Source organism: Acromyrmex echinatior, chromosome 16 (genome assembly GCF_024713525.1).
Source record: "Acromyrmex echinatior isolate Ae372 chromosome 16, ASM2471352v2, whole genome shotgun sequence".
In the NCBI taxonomy this organism is placed as follows: domain Eukaryota; kingdom Metazoa; phylum Arthropoda; class Insecta; order Hymenoptera; family Formicidae; genus Acromyrmex; species Acromyrmex echinatior.
Genome location: NC_141867.1, coordinates 355,708 through 374,504, shown reverse-complemented (window position 1 = coordinate 374,504; position 18,797 = coordinate 355,708). Strand labels below are relative to the sequence as shown.

The following is an 18,797-nucleotide window of genomic DNA, read 5'->3' as shown; positions in this document are numbered from 1 at the left end:
AAACGATTTTTACGTATATTTACACATCTTTAGAAAGTATTTGTAAAGTTGTATTTATAACAAATTGTATATGCTCCTTATGATAATAAATGAGATGCTCTTGATGAAAATAAATCGCTGAAATCACTGTAATAAATCAAATTAATAAAAACTTTAACGATTTCAGCGATTTATTTCCAACAGGAGCACCGAAGAAAAATGAATATTGCTGTGTAATTTACATCCACTTCTTCAGAGGGCAGTAATGCGCGGGTTGCATTTTATTTATGCGGGTATTTTAGAACAAATATTTGGGCTTCCAGGATAAATTGTCATTAGGTGTCGTCGAATTGATTATCATCGAAATTATTTAAATCTCAATGGCTCAAACGCAACAACTGTCAAATTGTATCTTCTGTAAAATTATTAGGAATGAGGAATCTGGCGAAAAAATTTACGAGGTACTAGACTAACCTCCAAATTATTTGTATTTAACAGATAAAATTTGTACACATGCATATAAATGTATCTAATATATAAATCTAATATATAAATGTCGAGTGTACACGACATAACGTGCATAAACTTATGTTTTTGTTACTAGGATGAGGATGTCACATGCATTAAAGACATTAATCCAGTGTCTACACATCATTATTTGATAATACCTAATAAACATATACGCAATGCAAAAACACTTCAACCTGAAGATTCTGAACTTTGTAAGTATGATAGACTTATCTCTCTTAATGTATTTAAGTTGATTTTTATTAAATAATTATGTAATTTATTAAATTATGTAAATATTGATTTGGTATATCTTTGTTTAATACCATTTAGTACACTATTGATCAAATATTTATATTTGATATATACATGTTGAACTAGTTTTTTATCTTATGAGAAAATAATTGACTGCACATGTTATAATTCAATTATGAAATCGATAATTTTCTCGTAGAGTAAAAAGTTGGTTCAATGACTCTGATTGACCCTGTATATGTATACTTGTTCAAAAAAATATATTAAAGTTTTTCTGTCTTTTAAGCCTACGATGCATTTTTCTCTGCAGGGTTGCTACTGACATTCTTGCTAGTTGTTATATTAAAGAAATTGTATGGCCTGCTGGCTACGCTGCTGATTGGTCTATTAAATTTTCCTGTTGTAGGCAAAGTATTATTTTTCTTGCATGATTTTGTGCTGGCTCATTATGAAAGTCAATCAATATGCAGTTTTAGATCATATGATCAAAGTATTCTTTTTGCAATAATATTAAGGGTAGCAGTATTTTTATGATAATGTATCATAATAGCAACTACTCTGGCTGGTATTCATTGTTGATTCTTATATTTGAGATTATCTTAAGTATACTTTTAACCTTTTAAACGCACCATGGATCTTCCAAGGAACAGTCAGAGTTTCTCTCTGTATTTTGTTATATAAAAAAAATGTTTAGAATATAAAATAAAGGTATAAAACAATAAAAAATTTTTTTTTATTTTTCATAACTATTTTAGTAGAAGAAAATTGATATTGGCATGAAAGGCCTACAGTGCAGATGACGATAGTGAAAATGATCAGAAGGCTGTATATTAGCTTATCTTATAATATTACTTAAGATAGTTTTAAAATAAGAATTAACGAATTATGAATACCACCCTATGTTTGTTTATTTGGATAAATATCTCTGTCAAACAAAACAGCTGCTCGGCTAGCACGAAAACGCACCGTCTAAATTAGCCACACGGCCAATAGCACTACCAGCGTCGCTACCAATATGACAGTAAGCTAGTAATCTTGAAATAAAAAAGCATCGTGTGCTGCAAGCTTTATTCTTGTTCTAATATTATATGTTTTTTCCAATTTGGCAATTGATTATTGATCTTTCTGTTATTCTTTGATTCTTGAATTTCAGTCAACAAGATTGTTGCTACAGTAGACATTATCTCTGAAAAGATGAATCTTGATTCTGCGTCTACGCGAACAGGATTTCATTGGCCACCATTTAATACCGTTCAGCATTTACATTTACATGTTATTTCGCCAATAGAGAAAATGAGTGGTATAAAAAAGCTGATGTTTCCCAATCCCAATAATTATTGGTTTGTGAGCGTAAGTAAAAATTATAAAACTTATATTAGATAAATATTGTGAAAGATAAATTTTTGTTATACGTATTGCTATTCTTTTTTTGCAGACAGACTATGTGAAATCTCGCTTAGAAAATAGTAAAAATAGAGCATTATAGTTTTACTTTGTTAGTTACCTTCTTGATATGAATTAGATATTAAAATTTTGTGCAATTTATCATGGAATATTGGATGTGATTGCGAGTAAAAATATTTATTATATATAGAATATAACAAAGATTATATATTTATTAAGGATTAAGAGAGATAATATTACAGTTTCGTATTACATTAAATCGTATATATCTTATATACATGTATCTTGCATAATGTATATATATTTCATTGTTGCATTTAATTGTTTAATCTTAATATATGTGTATATATCTTATTATACTTAAAAATGCACAAACAGTGTTATATAGATTTTTATAAAACAAATTATAGATACATGTATATTTTTCAAAAATGTTTAATCATGTTTTTCTTCAACTTCTTTTTCTTCAGTAATCTTATTTCTCCAATAATTACCTTCTGGATAAGCATACTGTACGATGCTCTCTTTTTTAAGTTTAGTCGAGTATCCAGGACTCATAGGTGGCATGTAACACGCGTTTTTAATTTGAACAGGATTCTCAAAGTGTTCATGCTGTTGATCCACAAATTCAATCACTCGATTTTCAGTGGTCTGACTTAAGCAAATATAGTCCCACATTTGGAGATGTTGAACCATCTCGCACAAACCTATTCCACCAGCATGCGGACAAACTGGTGCTGTAAATAAAAATTTCCATCTTACATTATGTTTTCTTTTAACGAGTAGAAATCAATTATAAATTCGTTAAGAATCAGTTCCTTGAAATGTTTGAGAAATAGATTGAGGTTTGAAACTTACTACTCTCTAATCTTAACCAAGTCTAAAAATTCAATTTATTGATTATAATAGACCTACTTTTAGTTATGTGTGCCATCAAATAAACAGCCAGAATCTCGTTAATCCCACCAATCCTTGCTGAATCAACCTGACAATAACTGATTGCATGGTGTTTCAAAAACTGCTTGAACATAACGCGATTTGCACACATTTCGCCAGTTGCCACTCCAATACCATACGGCTTTAATTTATTCAATATCTCAGCGTGTCCATTGATATCGTCGGGAGACGTCGGTTCCTCTATCCAAGTGGGTTTAAATTTCGCCAGTTTCTGCATCCACTCGATCGCTTCGTTCACATCCCACACCTGATTCGCGTCCAGCATCAATTTGTTTTCGTAGCCAATCGCTTTGCGTATCACTTCGCATCTTCTAATATCATCTTGCAGATTATTGCCTACTTTAATCTTAAATGCTGTATAACCAAGGTTGAGAAATTTTTTACAAAGATCCTCAAGCTGTTGATCACTATAGCCCAGCCATCCGACTTGAGTGGTGTACGCGGGATATCCATTCTTCAGCAATTTCTTTTCTTGTTCCTGCTTATATTCCATTTTCTCTTCGAGTATTATTCTCGCGTTATGCTCATCCACTATGTCTCTACTGTTTAGAAATGTATACATAAAATTTATCATGAGAGTAAATGTCGCTCTATACTTCGGTTTACAAAAAATTTCGGCTTACATGTATCTGAAATCTATAACAGATATGAGCTCCTTAGGTGTCATGTCCGAAAGAAGTTTCCAGACAGGTTTTTCTTCAATACGGGCCCATAAATCCCACAGTGCATTTATAATAGCCGCTGTAGCTAGATGTATCACGCCTTTTTCCGGGCCGACCTAAAATATCCCGATTACATGATAATCTTCATATTTTAATTATTATACTTTATTATACATTACCCATCTCAATTGTGAGTCGCTCGTTAAACGTCTCCAAAATTTCGCAAAATCATTGTAAATCCATTCTAATTTTCGAAGCCTTACAATTCTGGCTAGAGACTTACATGCTTGCATAACTGTCGAAATTATTGTTTAAGTAAAAGCGTATGTATTTAAAATATTATAAATGTACACATATATCAATATATGTATATTGTAATACCGATTTCAGTTCCTCTTCCCAAAGTAAACGTAAGACCATATCCTTCGTGCCCGGTACTTGTTTTAATCGTTACGTATACGCAAGAATAATCAGGATCGGTATGCTGTTGTTATAAATAAAGACTATATTATATTCAAGTATTGAATATAATATAATTGAAATTAAATATAATTTGACAATAAATAAAGATCAAAAATTATTAATTAATTTAACGTGCAATCTAAAGCAGCATAAGTTCTAAGTAAATGATTATTAATATATTGCTTATTATTATTAATTTTATTATTTACTATTAATGAAAATTAATATTTATTTTATTAATTTACGTAATAACGATTATTTGGTATTAGCATAAATTAATATGCTTGAGTAATGCTTAGCGTATTAATATGGATATATTTACGAATATTCTTCTCTTGCTGATTTATCAGAATAATGAACTAACAGCGAACATATTAAATTTTTTAATAATGAGTACCATTGCGTCACTTCCATCTCGATTTAATGATGTCGGAAATCTTATATCCTGTACATCGATAGCGATGATTTTGGAGTTTATCATTTTCCTAAATGTACTGAGTACTTTTAAAACGATAGTATGACAACACGAAACTGACTGAACAATATTCGAAGTGTTACGTTCTAAATATAAACATATCGTTTGCCTCTTATCATCTTACGTAAATATTTGTGTCGTAAGTTAAATCGCGCGATATCACATATCAATATCTGAAGACGATAATTAAAAAAGTTATTTTCGTGGAAAGATCTAGCTTACACTTTGTTGCAGTTGTTGCAAATAATTACATGCAGATAATTAATTGGATATACAATATTTAAATGTTAACGGGTAATATAATTCTTTTGAGAGTTTCACGAATATTTTCATCTGGCGCGAAAATAGGAGAGAGAGAGAGAGAGATTTGCAGGTTATTTCTTGACACATCGTTAAATACCAACATTTAACATGAACATTGCATCATGAATAGTTGCAGGCATTATAATTATTAGCATTTAAATTTAATAATAGACACCAAGCAGAACACAAGTCATCATAACGTCAAAATGACTCCAAATGATTACTAAAAGTCAATCAATTATTATGATTTATTTAATATCATTTAATATTTGGATCAAGCAGAAAATAAATTAACGAATTTATGAATAACTAGAAAATGTTAGTAAAAAGATGTCAAAAAATTATTCAAATTATAAATTCCAGAATGTTATATAACTTTTCTTTATCACGAAGAATGTTATATAACTTTTCCATAACTACTACATATATACGCCGGTTCATTTTTATAGTTGCGATCAAGGCTGTTGCGATTGCACGTTTACATTGCTCAAAGCATTTAAGAAGAAAAATTCGCCCATTTCTACCAATGTAGATTAACGTTAATCTCAGTTTATCTATACTTTTCATTTTTTTTAATTTTCAAAACTAGAAAAAGATGAAGAATTGATTGAACTGAAACTAAAATTAAATTACATGATAAAAATAGACATTAATGTAGAATTTTGTTATATATATTTTAACATTAAAAGAAGATCTAAAAATGGCTTATTTTTTACATAATTACAACTTAACGATCGAAAACTAAAACAATTTACAAGTGAAATTATGATTCAATATTTGTTTGAAAGTTAGCGAAAACTTTTTTTTCACTAGCTGATTGATGTGCAATATGAAAAATGATAGTTGGAAATTGTTCCCGGTACTTACCGTAATTTTCAAATCGCACGAAAATAACACATAATGTGCGATAATATCTGTGGATATATGATCGTTGATTAGTCAGAAATCATTATTAATATCTGTTTCTTTTGTTAACGATTTGATGCTCAACATGAAGGAGAGTATCGCGATCAATCTCAGTATCATATATTTCATTTCGCAATGTACAAGTTTAAATTAAAATCTTGAATAAATGAATACTGTGTAAAAAAAATAAAAATCTATTTCGTACAATGGTACGATAAATAATTAACGATGAATTCAAAGCGAAAAATTATTTATCGTAATAAATTAAAACAAATATGAGACTGGAGAGAAGCATAATAAAATTGTCGATATTTTAATTCTAAAATCTTATTAAAGATAACGAATTAAACATAACGAATTGCGGAATTTTTTATTAAAAAGCGTGACTATTGCTGCTTAAGGATTAAAGAAAGAAATGAGGATACCGCGACTTTCTCAAGGGTGCGAACATGTGACTGAAGAGCGGTTATAAACAGGAATTATCGACTCCGAGAATGTAGGAAAGAGTGTCACTGCTGGATGATATGCGGCAGCATTATTACAAATTATATAGAGATATATGTGACGATATGACTTGTTTATCGGTAAAAATCATCGATCAGACTGATGAATTATTCATCATCGTTAAACTCCTCGCATGATGCATAAAAGTAGACAAGGGGTGCGTTTCGAGTTGCGCATGAAATGCATAAACTGCATTACTGTTGCGCAGCGATTCGAAATCATTCCGTTTTGTCAATATGAAACGCTTTAGGTCTACAATAGAAATCGTAGGATCTTAAGTCGTAGAAAATTAATCACAGTCGAATATGAGAAGAATAATCGATTATGCATGATTGGTCAATTTCCTATGACTTAAGACTCTACGATTTCTATTGTAGACTCCATGTCATACGGGAACATTTGCTTCATATAAAAGCTGTGTAATCTGTATTTAAAATAAATAATAATAGTAAGTCCACGAAATAGTAGTCCACAGTATAATTTGCATGAAGAAATAACGTAGAGTTTTTAAAATTGGACTTATGCTTGTTTCCACCAATGTAGATTAACTTTAATCTCGGTTCAACTTACTCTTCGTCCTTTTCTAGTTCTAAAAATTAGAAAAAGACGAAGAGTAAGTTAAACCGAGATTAAAGTTAATCTATATGATGAAAATAGGTATTACGATGTCTAATTAAAACGTAATTGTAATACGAAAATTTATGTGTATGTGTGGTGTGCGTGAGTGAGATATTGATGAAGTGATGTGTCAATGACACGTAAATCGTTTGTGTAAATGCTATATTTTCAATATGACTTATCTTTTAAGATACTCTTAAAGACACTTTTTAAAAAGACGTCTAAAAGACGCCTTTAAGACTTATGTCTCGATTTCGGACTTTTTGTCTGGAGTTAATTTTCAGTTCGATGTGCATATAAGGATCAATGCAAACGTGCACACCCACAAAAGGAATGTGACATTGAGCAGAAAAAGATGTCGTCTTGATAAATCTTGAAAATTTGATATATTATTTAATTTATATGTAAAGCGAATATTTTAAACAATTTTAATAACAAAAATAATTTTTAATAAATGAATGCTGTAAAGGAATGCTTAAAATAAAATATAATTTTAGAAAATTCTATTATCTTCTTTCATGAGAAAGATGTTTTAATTTTTATTTTATTTTAGTGTTAGCACATCATAAATTTAACTCGTGATATAATAATTTTAATTTGGAAACACGGTAGTCTCGGCGCTAAGCCAAGCGCAGCGACATAATTGTATACGCCATTTACATTATAATCATATTATCATCAAACCTAAATAAAATACAAAATTTTAATAATATTAATATCTATTTAAATATATTACGAGTAAAAGGACGCAACATGTCACAAGATAAAAATTATCGGAATGGAGTCTCTCTAATCTAAACTTTTACCGGAAAAACTTTAAATAATAATTAACTGTGACAAATTTACAAGCACACAAACACGCATATATACACACATCATAAAAAAAAATTTTTACTCATACAGAAAGAAAGATGATGAAGAAATTCTCTCGCTAAAAAGATGTCTCTCGATATTTAGCGAATTAAATTGTGATTAAGTTTTATTTCAATTATTATATTTCTTGATAAATAGATTTCTCGAAGAAAATACTCTTGATTGAAATTTCTTTCTCGATCGATAATGAATTTTCTCTATAATCATTATCATGATGCTTATAATAAAACCTCCGAAAAGAATTGCCAAAATTGGGACGATGTTAAATAAATAAACTGGCTTGTAAATCTTGTTTTCAGCCAACTGTGGCGAATATGTTTCCCTCAGACGCATTATCATACCATTGTCCAAAAATTTCTGCAAACTAGTATACGCGATATTTTTATAACCTAAAGGAAAGATTATAAATATAAAAAGGAAATTTTTCGCGATATATATATATATATACCCACTGATAATTTATCACGCCTGTGTACGGATTATTCTTGGAGAGGATCATTGCTAAATTGTCTATCCTCTCGGTAGTAATACTCGACAACTTACAGGGTATCTCCTTTTCTACGCTTTTCTTTCGAGCACTCAGCACCATAAAGGCAACATTTTTCTCATTGCATACCTGAACAAGCAGCGGATTCAATCAATTGATTCAATAAAAAACTTTTCAAATACGAATACGCTTAAGTAATCATATTAATCAGAAGAAGAAGGTAATTTCATAGAAATAAAAGATAATAAATATATAAAAATATATTATTAAAATTGATTCGTCTTGATATCTCACGAAAAAATATAGATTATTGATCGTACTTGCATGAAGCCTTCCTCTAGATTTCTCGGCAATTCCGATTCGTCCTTCATTAATTTCATCAGCTTTGCATAGAAAAGCTTCGTCTCATGCTGCGCCTGAAACTATGACGAAAACATCTTGTAACGCATTAATCATTTATTGTTCCATATATCAACATAATGAAACCACAAGAGATATTATGTGATATCGTATCCAGATACCCAAAATTTGAGCAGTCTGCTATATAATTTCTAATGCTAGAAAGGCAATAAATTTCAAACAGAAACTGCTCCGTAAACAAAATGCAAAATGTTAGCAGAATGTCGGCAGATTAGCACAACAGATTTAACGAGAAAATGTTAGTAGACTGACCTCAATTGATGTCGCATTCTGATTCCGTTCTGACGGTAGCACATGAGATTCTATGTCAACAGATTTGCAGTAGAAACCAAGCAGAATCTGTTAACTCTGATGGCGGGTTGACAACAGAAATCAAGCAGGAACTGCGCAACAATATTAATCTGATTTGATCAACAATAGAAATCGGGTAGATCTTGTTTGTTTTGTAGGTATTAAAATTGTAACGTTATTACTTTGAAAAATTTCTTAAAATAACGTTTTTATTACATTTTTTTTTCTATTTTGAAGAAATAATTTTAAATAATTTTATTGATAAATTAAATATATTTTACGTATTATTAAAGCTTAAATATACAAATAAATACATATTTAACATATTCTATTACATATTATGCTATTAACAGAACAGAATCTGCTCGATTTCAACTACTAATTTGCTGTCAAATTCTCAGCAGATTCTGAGATTTCTGCTGCCAATCTGTTGATATAGAATGTTTAACAGATATTGATATAAGAACAGAAGCAGAATGCGACATCAATTGAAGTCAATCTGCTAACATCTTCTGATCAAATCTGTTATCAGTCTATCGACATTTTGCTAATTATTTTATTAATTTTAATAATTTTGATATCTGGGTAATTTCATATTACCGAATGCAATAGTCTGACGTAATTTCAATCGTTCAAAACATGTTCTGAGCTACTTAAAAGTGAATGTCGGATCGCAATTCTTTGATCACTGAATGAACTTACGGTAACTACTTCGTAGTCAGCAGTACCACGTAGCATGATTAATTTATAGGTACCATCGTCAATAAATTCTTCTAACGTTTGAAAAGGCAGAATGCTAGTACACACTGTCAGGAAGCAAATTAACGCCGCTGAATAGTGAGCCATTATCAGCATCGCCGTTAAAAATATCGTAATATACGCGACGCGCAGCGATACATTTTTCGGAAATTCTAGAGGAAAAAATTTAATTAAAATTCCAATCAACTTTCAAAAAAGGAGGAAATAGAGTCCAACATCAAATTTAACTTTTAACTTAATTAAAATTTAATTTATCTTATCCTCTTTCAGGAAAACGAAATCATATATTTTATATAATCAAATATTTAATTTAATTACTTTGGAAGTTGTAAATTTTATATTAATACCTATAAGCGCCTGCTGACAAAAGATACCCCAAATGCAGATGAAATTCTCAGAGATCAGATCCATGGCGCTTCGTGATTGATTACGGTACGATTTCATAAAGAATAAGAGTAGCGGCACGGTCGCTATCAGTATGATAATTGTAGCCCACGTACGCGAATTGAAAGTCTGTTGTGATTGTACAAGTTTAAAAAAATTAGTTATTTCAAAATAACTAATTCAAATCAAATTCGATTTAAAAAGTTGTTTCGACACATTCATGAAAATTGATAAAATCATACCAAGATATTTTATGTTATAGGTACTTCTTATCTTATACTAATTTGCAAGTTAGTATTGGAAATTGTAACTTGATAGCAAGATAAGATATTACTTTATATTATATGTGTAGCTAAGAATCTTTTGCTAAGAACAAATTAATTTATTCGTCTTTTTTACAACATGGTAAAAGTTATAAAGTATTCGAATTATTCGAATATGAATTGAATTGAATCGAATTAAATAACATTCAATTTAATTTTCGAATTTGAATCACTGTGATTCATACACGAACTCAAAATTCAAAAATTTCAAATTTGTGGCCGATATATTCACATAATCGATTCTCATTTTAAAATTATAAATATTCTGATGAATATTTGCTTACTTTCAATTACTTTTGCAATTTTCATCTCATTTTAATTAACTTTCGAATTCGATTCTGTTCGATTTATATTTATAAAAAATAATTTAAACAATGGTCTTGTAGCTATCATTGTATACGAAAAATGTTTATCTATATTTATATTCATCACATATTTTTATTCATCATTGTTTATATAGTAATAAGAAAAAAATTGAAATACGATTTAAGTAAGTATACCACGATATGCTTTAAGCAACTTTATTATTTTCGAAGCAACAAGATTTGTACAATACTAACAAGATAAAGCTAAACCCATAATTTGAACGTTAATTAATCATATTACCTGAAAATAGCCGATCCATTTGACGCCACATATTCCCGGTTCCTTGATATACAGATTGATTTTAGATACGATCAAGGGCAGCGTAAAATCGACATAACGCTTTCGAAGACTCGTCAATGACATGTCGGCGACAGCGAAATCCGCGCGACCCGACACAATCTTGCCCATCACTCCAGTCCAGATGAGAGTTTGCCGATTCTGTATACCGTGTTCGTTTATTTGCGAGACAATATTCACGGTAAAGTTGAGAGAACTCGTGAGCTCCTCCAACACTTTTCCGTACATAGTAGCCACCTGATTCCCATCAATCGTCGAAAATAAACTCTGCATTCGTTTAATACCGATTAATTGAACAGAAAACGTTTCACAATTATTTCTATAAACGTAAGAATTGTAGAATTGTTATATGTTAATATCGTTAATTAATATCATCAAAATTTTTTTAATATTATTGATATTTTTGGATTATTTTATTATTATTTGAATAATACTTTTAGCGATATTCTATAGACAAAACATTTTTAAGTATAACGAAAAACGCAAGATATATCTCTCTTTTTTTTTATCGCATTTCTTTTCTCCTTTACAGAGAATTAAATAAATGTAATGAATCCTTTATTACGTCAATCAAGTGCTGTGCTACTAGGATATTAATATACATATTATACATATAGAAAAAAGCACATTGAATTTTATTGAGCACCTTGGCCGCGACCGCTCGTAGGACAACTCCTTCCATGTCTTTCCTCCGTTCGTAGAGAGACAGATTCGTCAGAGGAATGAATCCTTTATCGTCTCTCCATTCCGCCAGGTCAAAGATTTTGACGGTATCGCCCTTGACGGAATACCATTCCCGCAATATCGTCTCGTTGTTACATAATACTAACATCTGCGTATCGAACGTTAGATTAAAGGGATTACCGATCGGTTCACGGCAGTGATCATAGGTGCTGTTGTCGGAGGTGTAGAGAAACAGAATGAACCACGCCGGAAAAGACATGGGATAGGCCTTAACGGCATCCGCAAACTTCAAGTACGCCTCAAAGTCGGGTATAATGACGACGGTAATAGGCTGAGTTACTTGATGGTAGTATTTAAGCGTTCTCCATAACTTTTTAAAGTGCACGTCCGCAGTCATTATGTATCGTCGGCTCAGCAAGCGGGTGCTCGTATGTATCAAATGCGTGATTCGCAAATCTATAGCGAGAATTTTGCAAAATCAGCTCAACAAGTTTAGATATTTAAGAAACTCAAATTCTTAAAAAAAGAAAAAATCCTAATCATTTGAACAGGGTAGAAATGCTTTGGTGATTTCGTCTTCCTCTATTACTTTTATCTGCAGACTGCACAATTTTATAAATTTATTCCATTTATGGCATAGAAAGAAAAAATAATAAAAAAATCTTTTAAAGCGAAGTCGTGTAAGAATAACTGCTCTATTAATCGCGATGATCGACGTTGCAATGATTATTGACCAAACATTTGTTCAGATAAGACGTTCAGATAACACGTTTACTGTCATGATGACGCCATCAAAAGTTTCTTAAATGCTTATGAAAAAATAATTGCCTAATGTCAAATTTTTAATGATATAAATGGATAGATAACAATAAAAAATAAAAAAAATATATGCTATTCAACTTTCATTCAGTATTCATTAGGATACTTAGTCTTACATATTTAATCATATCTTTTATTATATATTTATAATAATAGTAATAATAATAATTCTGTAGCGTAATTCTGTTGACTATACAAAATTCGCTAAGGCAACACGTGTTAACATTCATAAATAATACTGTATTAACAGCATACAATCTAATTACAAATAATCTTGTTAATTCACACAGTATCACATACATAACACCACACACATGCAGCATTCCACACAATTCCAGATAGCACAAATATTTATAATAAATATTCATAAATATTTATTTCTATTTACTTTTTTAAAATATTATATAATATTTTATACATAAAAACTTCGTTTTCACTGATATTATAGGTTTAGCTTTGTATGTCTTGGACATAAATCCTGTCAGCTGAATATGCTGTATCTCTCAAATAAGTGGAATATACAAGATATCAAGTTGAACAAAGAATATAAATGCTAAGCACTTGTATTTTGCTGTACTTCATAATTTACTGTCCCTCTACACTTATGTATCACCAAATAACCATTAAGCTTTTTGCAATTTCTACAGTGCAATCATTTTATGTGAGTTATGATATATGATTGCGCTACTTACTACATTGACAAATCGATTCAACTGACAGTAATTTTATTAATACAAACAGTAAAAAACTGAAATCATAACACAGTACTAATGTAACATAAAAGCATATAACAGAAGTGATTGCGTGCACATTACCCCATTTCTATTTTTTCTGACTCCTGTGGCGTAAATATTTATATATTTATATATTTAATAATTTATATATTAGGCGGAATTACCCTTGTGTGCAGTCTGAGATATTAATGAAAACATGTAGTTGTTTTATTAACACAAGAGCACGGTATGACATACATACACTGAATTAACAAGATTATCTTCAATTTATTTTCATTTAAACTATGTAATGCTATTAATTAGGAATAGGCAATACGCATGATACGTTAAAAATCGTTTAGAAATTGTCTTTCAAGTGAAGAAGGAAAGATTTTTTTTTAATAAAAAAAAATTGGTTTAAATAGTTTCAAAAATAATTTTTAACCGATATCAAAAACCGATATCAAAATTTCCGTTAGAAATTGTCTTTGAGGCTATTTCAAACCAATCTTTGTGTACAAAAAATTCTTTTTCATCTGAAAGACAATTTCCAAACAATTTTTAGCGTATCGATACGCGCCCATCCCTATATAATAATACTATTTTAAAAGATACTTTAATATAAACTGACCCCCATAATCTCCATACATGTCTCCAGGATGAACAAAAATAACGGATGCCGCGGAGTAAAATTTTCGGACATCCAATATCAAATCGACGAAGACGTCCGCGTTGAGACAAATCCCTGCTGAAATTCCGAGAAGAATGAAAAGTAGCATCGGCGAACAGAGCGGTAATTTCATTTTGTTGCCGTTGAAGAATCGGTTGAGAATTTACCACGCGATAGATCGGAAAGACTATAACTAAACGACTAAAATTTCCGCCAAGCAGAACAAACGTGTCTCCCTGTCAAGTAACGCGGAGAATAAATGCAGGGACGTAGGTGCATATAAAATACTTCAAATGATATAGATTTGCGTCATGGAAAGAACATTTGTAAAAGTATAAAAAAATTTAGCTGCAGATCTGAAACTAATATTGTTGTTTCTATTAAAATAATTAAGAAGCGCTCAAATTATTAGAATGATCATAACTTTTTGCAGCATTGCTCATGCTTGAATTCCCATATAATTATTTTGATAATCCAACAAAACTTATTTTCAGATCTATATCTATTTAAAGTTTTAGATATTTCAACAAAATCATTCTTTCCGTGGATGATTTTGCGATGTGGAACTAATTGCGACCAATCAATCGAGCATTATTTATTTCAATCACCCTTCTTTTTTATATCTTCTACATTAATAAGATGCAACGATACCCTCTTGAGGATATTCAATTTAAATAATTAATGCAATAAGAAGTAAAATCTGGAAATATACATAGTTAATAAGCGTGATGCAGCTTCTTTGGCTATTAAATGTCATGGTAAATAGAACGTCTTATTTTCGTCAAATATATTAGGTGTTGGAATTAATTCGTAGCGTTTTACAAGTGATGGGAAGGACTTTCATTAATGTATTTTTTAATGCTCATGTGAAATAAATAACATTCTTTCATTAAAAAACGCTACGAATTAATTCCAACACCTAATATAATATTAAAAATATAGTTTAAGCAATGAACATGCTCGAAGATATCGAGGTAAATGCTATTTTTAGATTAGATTTGTACTAACAATGAATCGCTTACAATACAGAAGTAAATATGTAACACTTGACTTTTACATCCTTTACTAATTGACGACAAATATTCAAAATATTGACATTCATGTCCGACCCTGTATATCCACACATACAGAAAGTGCACATTTCAATTTATAATGCGGCATCAGATGTATATACACCACAAGATAGTATGAACTGATTGATATTAATATTAGAAAATTTCAAAATGAACATTTCAGACAGCACGCAATATTTATAAAATATTTACAAAATATAAGAGAAATATTTATATACTTATAAAATTAACGAATGACCGTGTAAATGAGAACATAAATATGATAGAGAACGAGCAAAGATTTTAAATGTTTCAAGTAATACGATATATATTCTTTGTTGAATCGAAATATTTAAGATATGATATTTATATTTATCATAAATATTATTATATAAAATATTATATAAAATATTTAGTCTGTATTTTAATAATATTTCGAATAAATTTAAGCTTATATAAAATATATATGTAGGGACCGGCAGAAAAATTAACAAAATTTATCGAGAATTAAAAGTTCTTCTTTTAAGTGGAAGGAAAGGAAAGATTCAGATTAATTGATTTTCTTATATGTTTATATAAGAAAATATGCGTTATGCGTTATGTTTAAGTCTGTGCTATGGCCATAAGAGGCATTCTACAATAAGCCATTAGTCATAAATCAGAAGTTAGAAGCTGGAAATTGGCCGATCACAGTCGTTAATATTTTTAGCTTTTGATTTCGAATTTATGACTAATGGCTTATTGTAAAAAGTCCATGTTCAAAATATTGGGTGCGTTCAGCAGATTCAACTATTGTGCAACTATTTTAATTGTCTTCTGAGATAGGATCATTCTCCTAGATCTAAAAATATAATCCAATCAGCGTAAAGAAAACTTCCAACAGTTGCAAAATAAACGTTCTGTTGAACGTAGCTATTGCAATTTTTATCATGGTACGTTACGTTATGTTACAGATCCCCATTGTTAAATGATTCTTAGTCACAACAAACAAACGGCGGAAAGATTAAGAAAAATATTTAATATAAGTGTCTAACAGTGCGACAAGATAGAAGAATGACAAAGGAAGACCTAGAAGAATTTAATAGTGTAGAAGAGATTGTTTATTGAAATACTGAACAGACGGACACGAGACATAATATTGAAAAGAATAGGAAGGATCAGAAAAATTAAGAAGATATTACAAAAAACCATACCATTTACAGACAGACTCGAAATTCAGTTAGACGAGAAATTTAATGATACAAAAATATCAACAGAAAGTGGACAAACTGTCATAGGACATGGAGAAACTGAAAAAACATACAATGCAAGCACCACGATACTAGATGGAAAGCCGATAGAGAAGCTCTAACTATAAAAATAAAACACTTGATTAATAAAGACGAAATGAAGAAACATCAAATTCTCTTAACGGTGCAAAATAATAAAATGATTATAAATAGCATTTTACGTAATGACATACCAGTCAAAATCCTGTCACATCTGACGCAAGAAGAATTACGACAAAACATAAAAGATAATTTTCTAGCTAACCAATCTGAAAGAAGACCTTCTTTTTTTGCTATAATAATAAATGGAGCAATAGAAAACCAAAAAATTCAAGATCAACAAATTACAACAAAGCAAGTAAATCCAATATCTGATCCAATGGATTCAGTAAAATTTTCCATACAACATTATTATTAAAAAACTCTTACTTTAAATTTTAAGATAAGTACAGAAAAATGACCAAAAGGACTGAGAGTATCCAAAAAATTAAAGAAAAAAATCAAAGAAGAAATTTCTTTTAGACAAAAAGGGTAAACTTTCTTTCATAGAAGCTGATGTTAAGGTAAGTTGGACATTGTTACATTATTTGTTACTTACTTTTGATTCACTCTCCGTTGTGGTGGTCTCGTTTTCGGCATATAAAATTCTTTTTATGCGTAATTGATTTTCCTCTTCATTGATGTTCATAACTTTCTGATTTTCTAGTGTTCTCTTCTTTGAAGCTAAATTTGCTTGTAGTAGTACGAGCCTAGGCTAGTTGGATGATTATCTGAGGAAACTTTGACAAAAGACAAATGTCATGACAAGACTGATTAATTGATTGGTTTATTTTTAGACTATTGAAATTATAAAACAGCCATGATAAATTTATGTTGAAGACGAAAAATCTTATATTTATTTTTTATTTTATTGATTCTTATTATGAATATTATTGACGTTAGTATTCTTATTATTATTGAAAGTTAAAGTTATTAAGTTAAAGTAGTTTTATATTTTATGCAAAAAAATCTATAATTAGAATATGGCATTAAAAAGATAAGAAATACATGTATTTTTTAAAAGAAAAATGATTCTGTGATAAAAAAAAAACTGATAGATGATAGAGAGATAATTTATCTATCTTAATCCTCTTAAAAGCCTAAAAATCATTCCAGAATGATATTAATGTTGAGCTGGAAAAGAAAAGAAAATAAAAGATTAATGTTATGAGCAAAGAGAAAATAAATGATGCTTACCTTGATACCGAATTATCAATCCAGTGTTAATTTTATCCTAGGAAACCTATAAAGAAAGAAAAACTTATTTGTTAAAAATTTCAAACTATCAGAGACTTAATGCTGGGATGCTGGAGTGACCAAATTATTGGAACATTTTAAATCGATATGAATCTCCGAATTTACTGAACGGAATAAAAGCAAAATTCTTTTACAGGATTAAAGTAAACGCGAAATTGGAAATTGTTGCAATAAACTTTATATTAAAATTGAAAAAAAAGTTAAAAATTTATTTTTTTTTTCAACTTGACTTTAACTAGCGATTACTAACTTGAACTACAGTGATTATCCACTTGAATAAAATGCGGAAAAATGTTTCAAAGTTTCGCGGGCGAAATGACATCAACGGAGTCGTCTGCAATGGAATCCAATCACGTTCGTTTGAGGTCTTCTCTCCACATACACAGACTATAGGCATATTCGACACACGTGCAAGCGATACAGGTACTCTTTCTACTGTGCTCCACTGATGAAATACGAATAAAACACTAAAAAAAGATGCATTCAGACGCGAGATTTCTGAATCCATTTGAAATCATAGTAGGAACGTATGAGCAATATTTACTTGGCTACAAAGTGCACAACATCGTAAATGTAAGTTATATTTCATCACGTGTCTTGTACAGGTTAAGTTCACACAACCCAAGTATAAATTTCAAGGAAAATATGCTTCTAACATTTATATTTAGATATTTGTATATTTGTTATTTTATAAAATAGAATCATTCAAGATGTTTTAGAGAAAAGAAAGTATATCTTGTAATCAAAATTTCTACTTTAAATGAGGCAATGTTAAGTTTATTCTCTCTCTCTCTCTCTCTCTCTCTCTCTCTCTCTCTCTCTCTCTCTCTCTCTTTCTAAATATGAATATTTTAAATACAAATTCTATTTTCTGTCCTTCTGTCAGGAGTATAAAATAGAGAAAAGCTTTGCGACTCACAGCCATGTTTCAAGTATACGTGCTGTCGCCAGTAGTAAATATTATTTAGCTTCAGCTGGTGCTGATGAAACGGTATGTCTATATGATATGCGTTACAGACGAGAGTCCGGCAAATTAATGCATCATAAAGGTATGTAGATAAAT

General features: G+C 30.0%; 4 protein-coding genes across 8 annotated transcripts in view; 2 read left to right on the top strand and 2 right to left on the bottom strand.

Annotated features, from left to right (window-relative positions):
* Window positions 1-227: 227 nt before the first annotated feature.
* Window positions 228-2,577, top strand: LOC105144064 (adenosine 5'-monophosphoramidase HINT3). 2 transcript variants are annotated; one of them, XM_011052735.2, is made up of 4 exons: window positions 228-440; window positions 584-701; window positions 1,895-2,091; window positions 2,177-2,577. In XM_011052735.2, the coding sequence occupies exons 1-4, from the start codon at window positions 360-362 to the stop codon at window positions 2,225-2,227; spliced, it is 447 nt and encodes a 148-aa protein (XP_011051037.1). In that variant the 5' UTR covers window positions 228-359; the 3' UTR covers window positions 2,228-2,577. The 2 variants fall into 2 exon arrangements, with proteins under 2 accessions (XP_011051037.1, XP_087270830.1); XM_087414704.1 differs by lacking the exons at window positions 1,895-2,091; window positions 2,177-2,577 and adding an exon at window positions 1,052-1,814.
* LOC105144056 (mitochondrial enolase superfamily member 1) lies at window positions 2,322-4,793 on the bottom strand. The gene is made up of 6 exons (XM_011052723.2): window positions 4,624-4,793; window positions 4,146-4,248; window positions 3,944-4,059; window positions 3,726-3,880; window positions 3,061-3,644; window positions 2,322-2,882 (listed from the first exon to the last, which is right to left on the bottom strand). Exons 1-6 carry the CDS (start codon window positions 4,705-4,707, stop codon window positions 2,581-2,583), a joined length of 1,344 nt encoding a protein of 447 aa, XP_011051025.1. The 5' UTR covers window positions 4,708-4,793; the 3' UTR covers window positions 2,322-2,580.
* Window positions 4,729-14,251, bottom strand: LOC105144199 (glutamate receptor U1). The gene is made up of 8 exons (XM_087414705.1): window positions 14,080-14,251; window positions 11,879-12,372; window positions 11,176-11,499; window positions 10,210-10,375; window positions 9,806-10,014; window positions 8,713-8,814; window positions 8,358-8,521; window positions 4,729-8,269 (listed from the first exon to the last, which is right to left on the bottom strand). The coding sequence occupies exons 1-8, from the start codon at window positions 14,249-14,251 to the stop codon at window positions 8,017-8,019; spliced, it is 1,884 nt and encodes a 627-aa protein (XP_087270831.1). The 3' UTR covers window positions 4,729-8,016.
* The window catches only part of LOC105144036 (p21-activated protein kinase-interacting protein 1-like), a 7,075-nt gene continuing 2,402 nt past the window's right edge, over window positions 14,125-18,797 (top strand). For 2 of the 4 annotated variants that reach the window (XM_011052710.2, XM_011052703.2), the window contains exons 1-2: window positions 17,954-18,307; window positions 18,621-18,783. In XM_011052710.2, coding sequence (XP_011051012.1) covers window positions 18,212-18,307; window positions 18,621-18,783 — 259 coding nt within the window. In that variant the 5' untranslated portion in view covers window positions 17,954-18,211. Of the gene's footprint in view, window positions 14,242-16,123; window positions 16,793-16,880; window positions 17,002-17,953; window positions 18,308-18,620; window positions 18,784-18,797 lie in introns of those variants that run through there. The other 2 variants (XM_011052684.2, XR_845847.2) reach the window with 2 other exon arrangements.

Coding starts and splice junctions, on each gene's coding strand:
- LOC105144064 (XM_011052735.2), top strand. CDS start 360: ATGGCTCAAACGCAACAACTGTCAAATTGTATCTTCTGTAAAATTATT. Junction 441..583: donor CTGGCGAAAAAATTTACGAG/GTACTAGACTAA, acceptor TTTTGTTACTAG/GATGAGGATGTCACATGCAT. Junction 2,092..2,176: donor ATAATTATTGGTTTGTGAGC/GTAAGTAAAAAT, acceptor CTTTTTTTGCAG/ACAGACTATGTGAAATCTCG.
- LOC105144056 (XM_011052723.2), bottom strand. CDS start 4,707: ATGATAAACTCCAAAATCATCGCTATCGATGTACAGGATATAAGATTT. Junction 4,249..4,623: donor GAGATGGAAGTGACGCAATG/GTACTCATTATT, acceptor TTATAACAACAG/CATACCGATCCTGATTATTC. Junction 3,881..3,943: donor GCGACTCACAATTGAGATGG/GTAATGTATAAT, acceptor GGGATATTTTAG/GTCGGCCCGGAAAAAGGCGT.
- LOC105144199 (XM_087414705.1), bottom strand. CDS start 14,251: ATGAAATTACCGCTCTGTTCGCCGATGCTACTTTTCATTCTTCTCGGA. Junction 11,500..11,878: donor TACGAGCGGTCGCGGCCAAG/GTGCTCAATAAA, acceptor AAACGAATGCAG/AGTTTATTTTCGACGATTGA. Junction 8,815..9,805: donor CTGACTACGAAGTAGTTACC/GTAAGTTCATTC, acceptor TTTTCGTCATAG/TTTCAGGCGCAGCATGAGAC.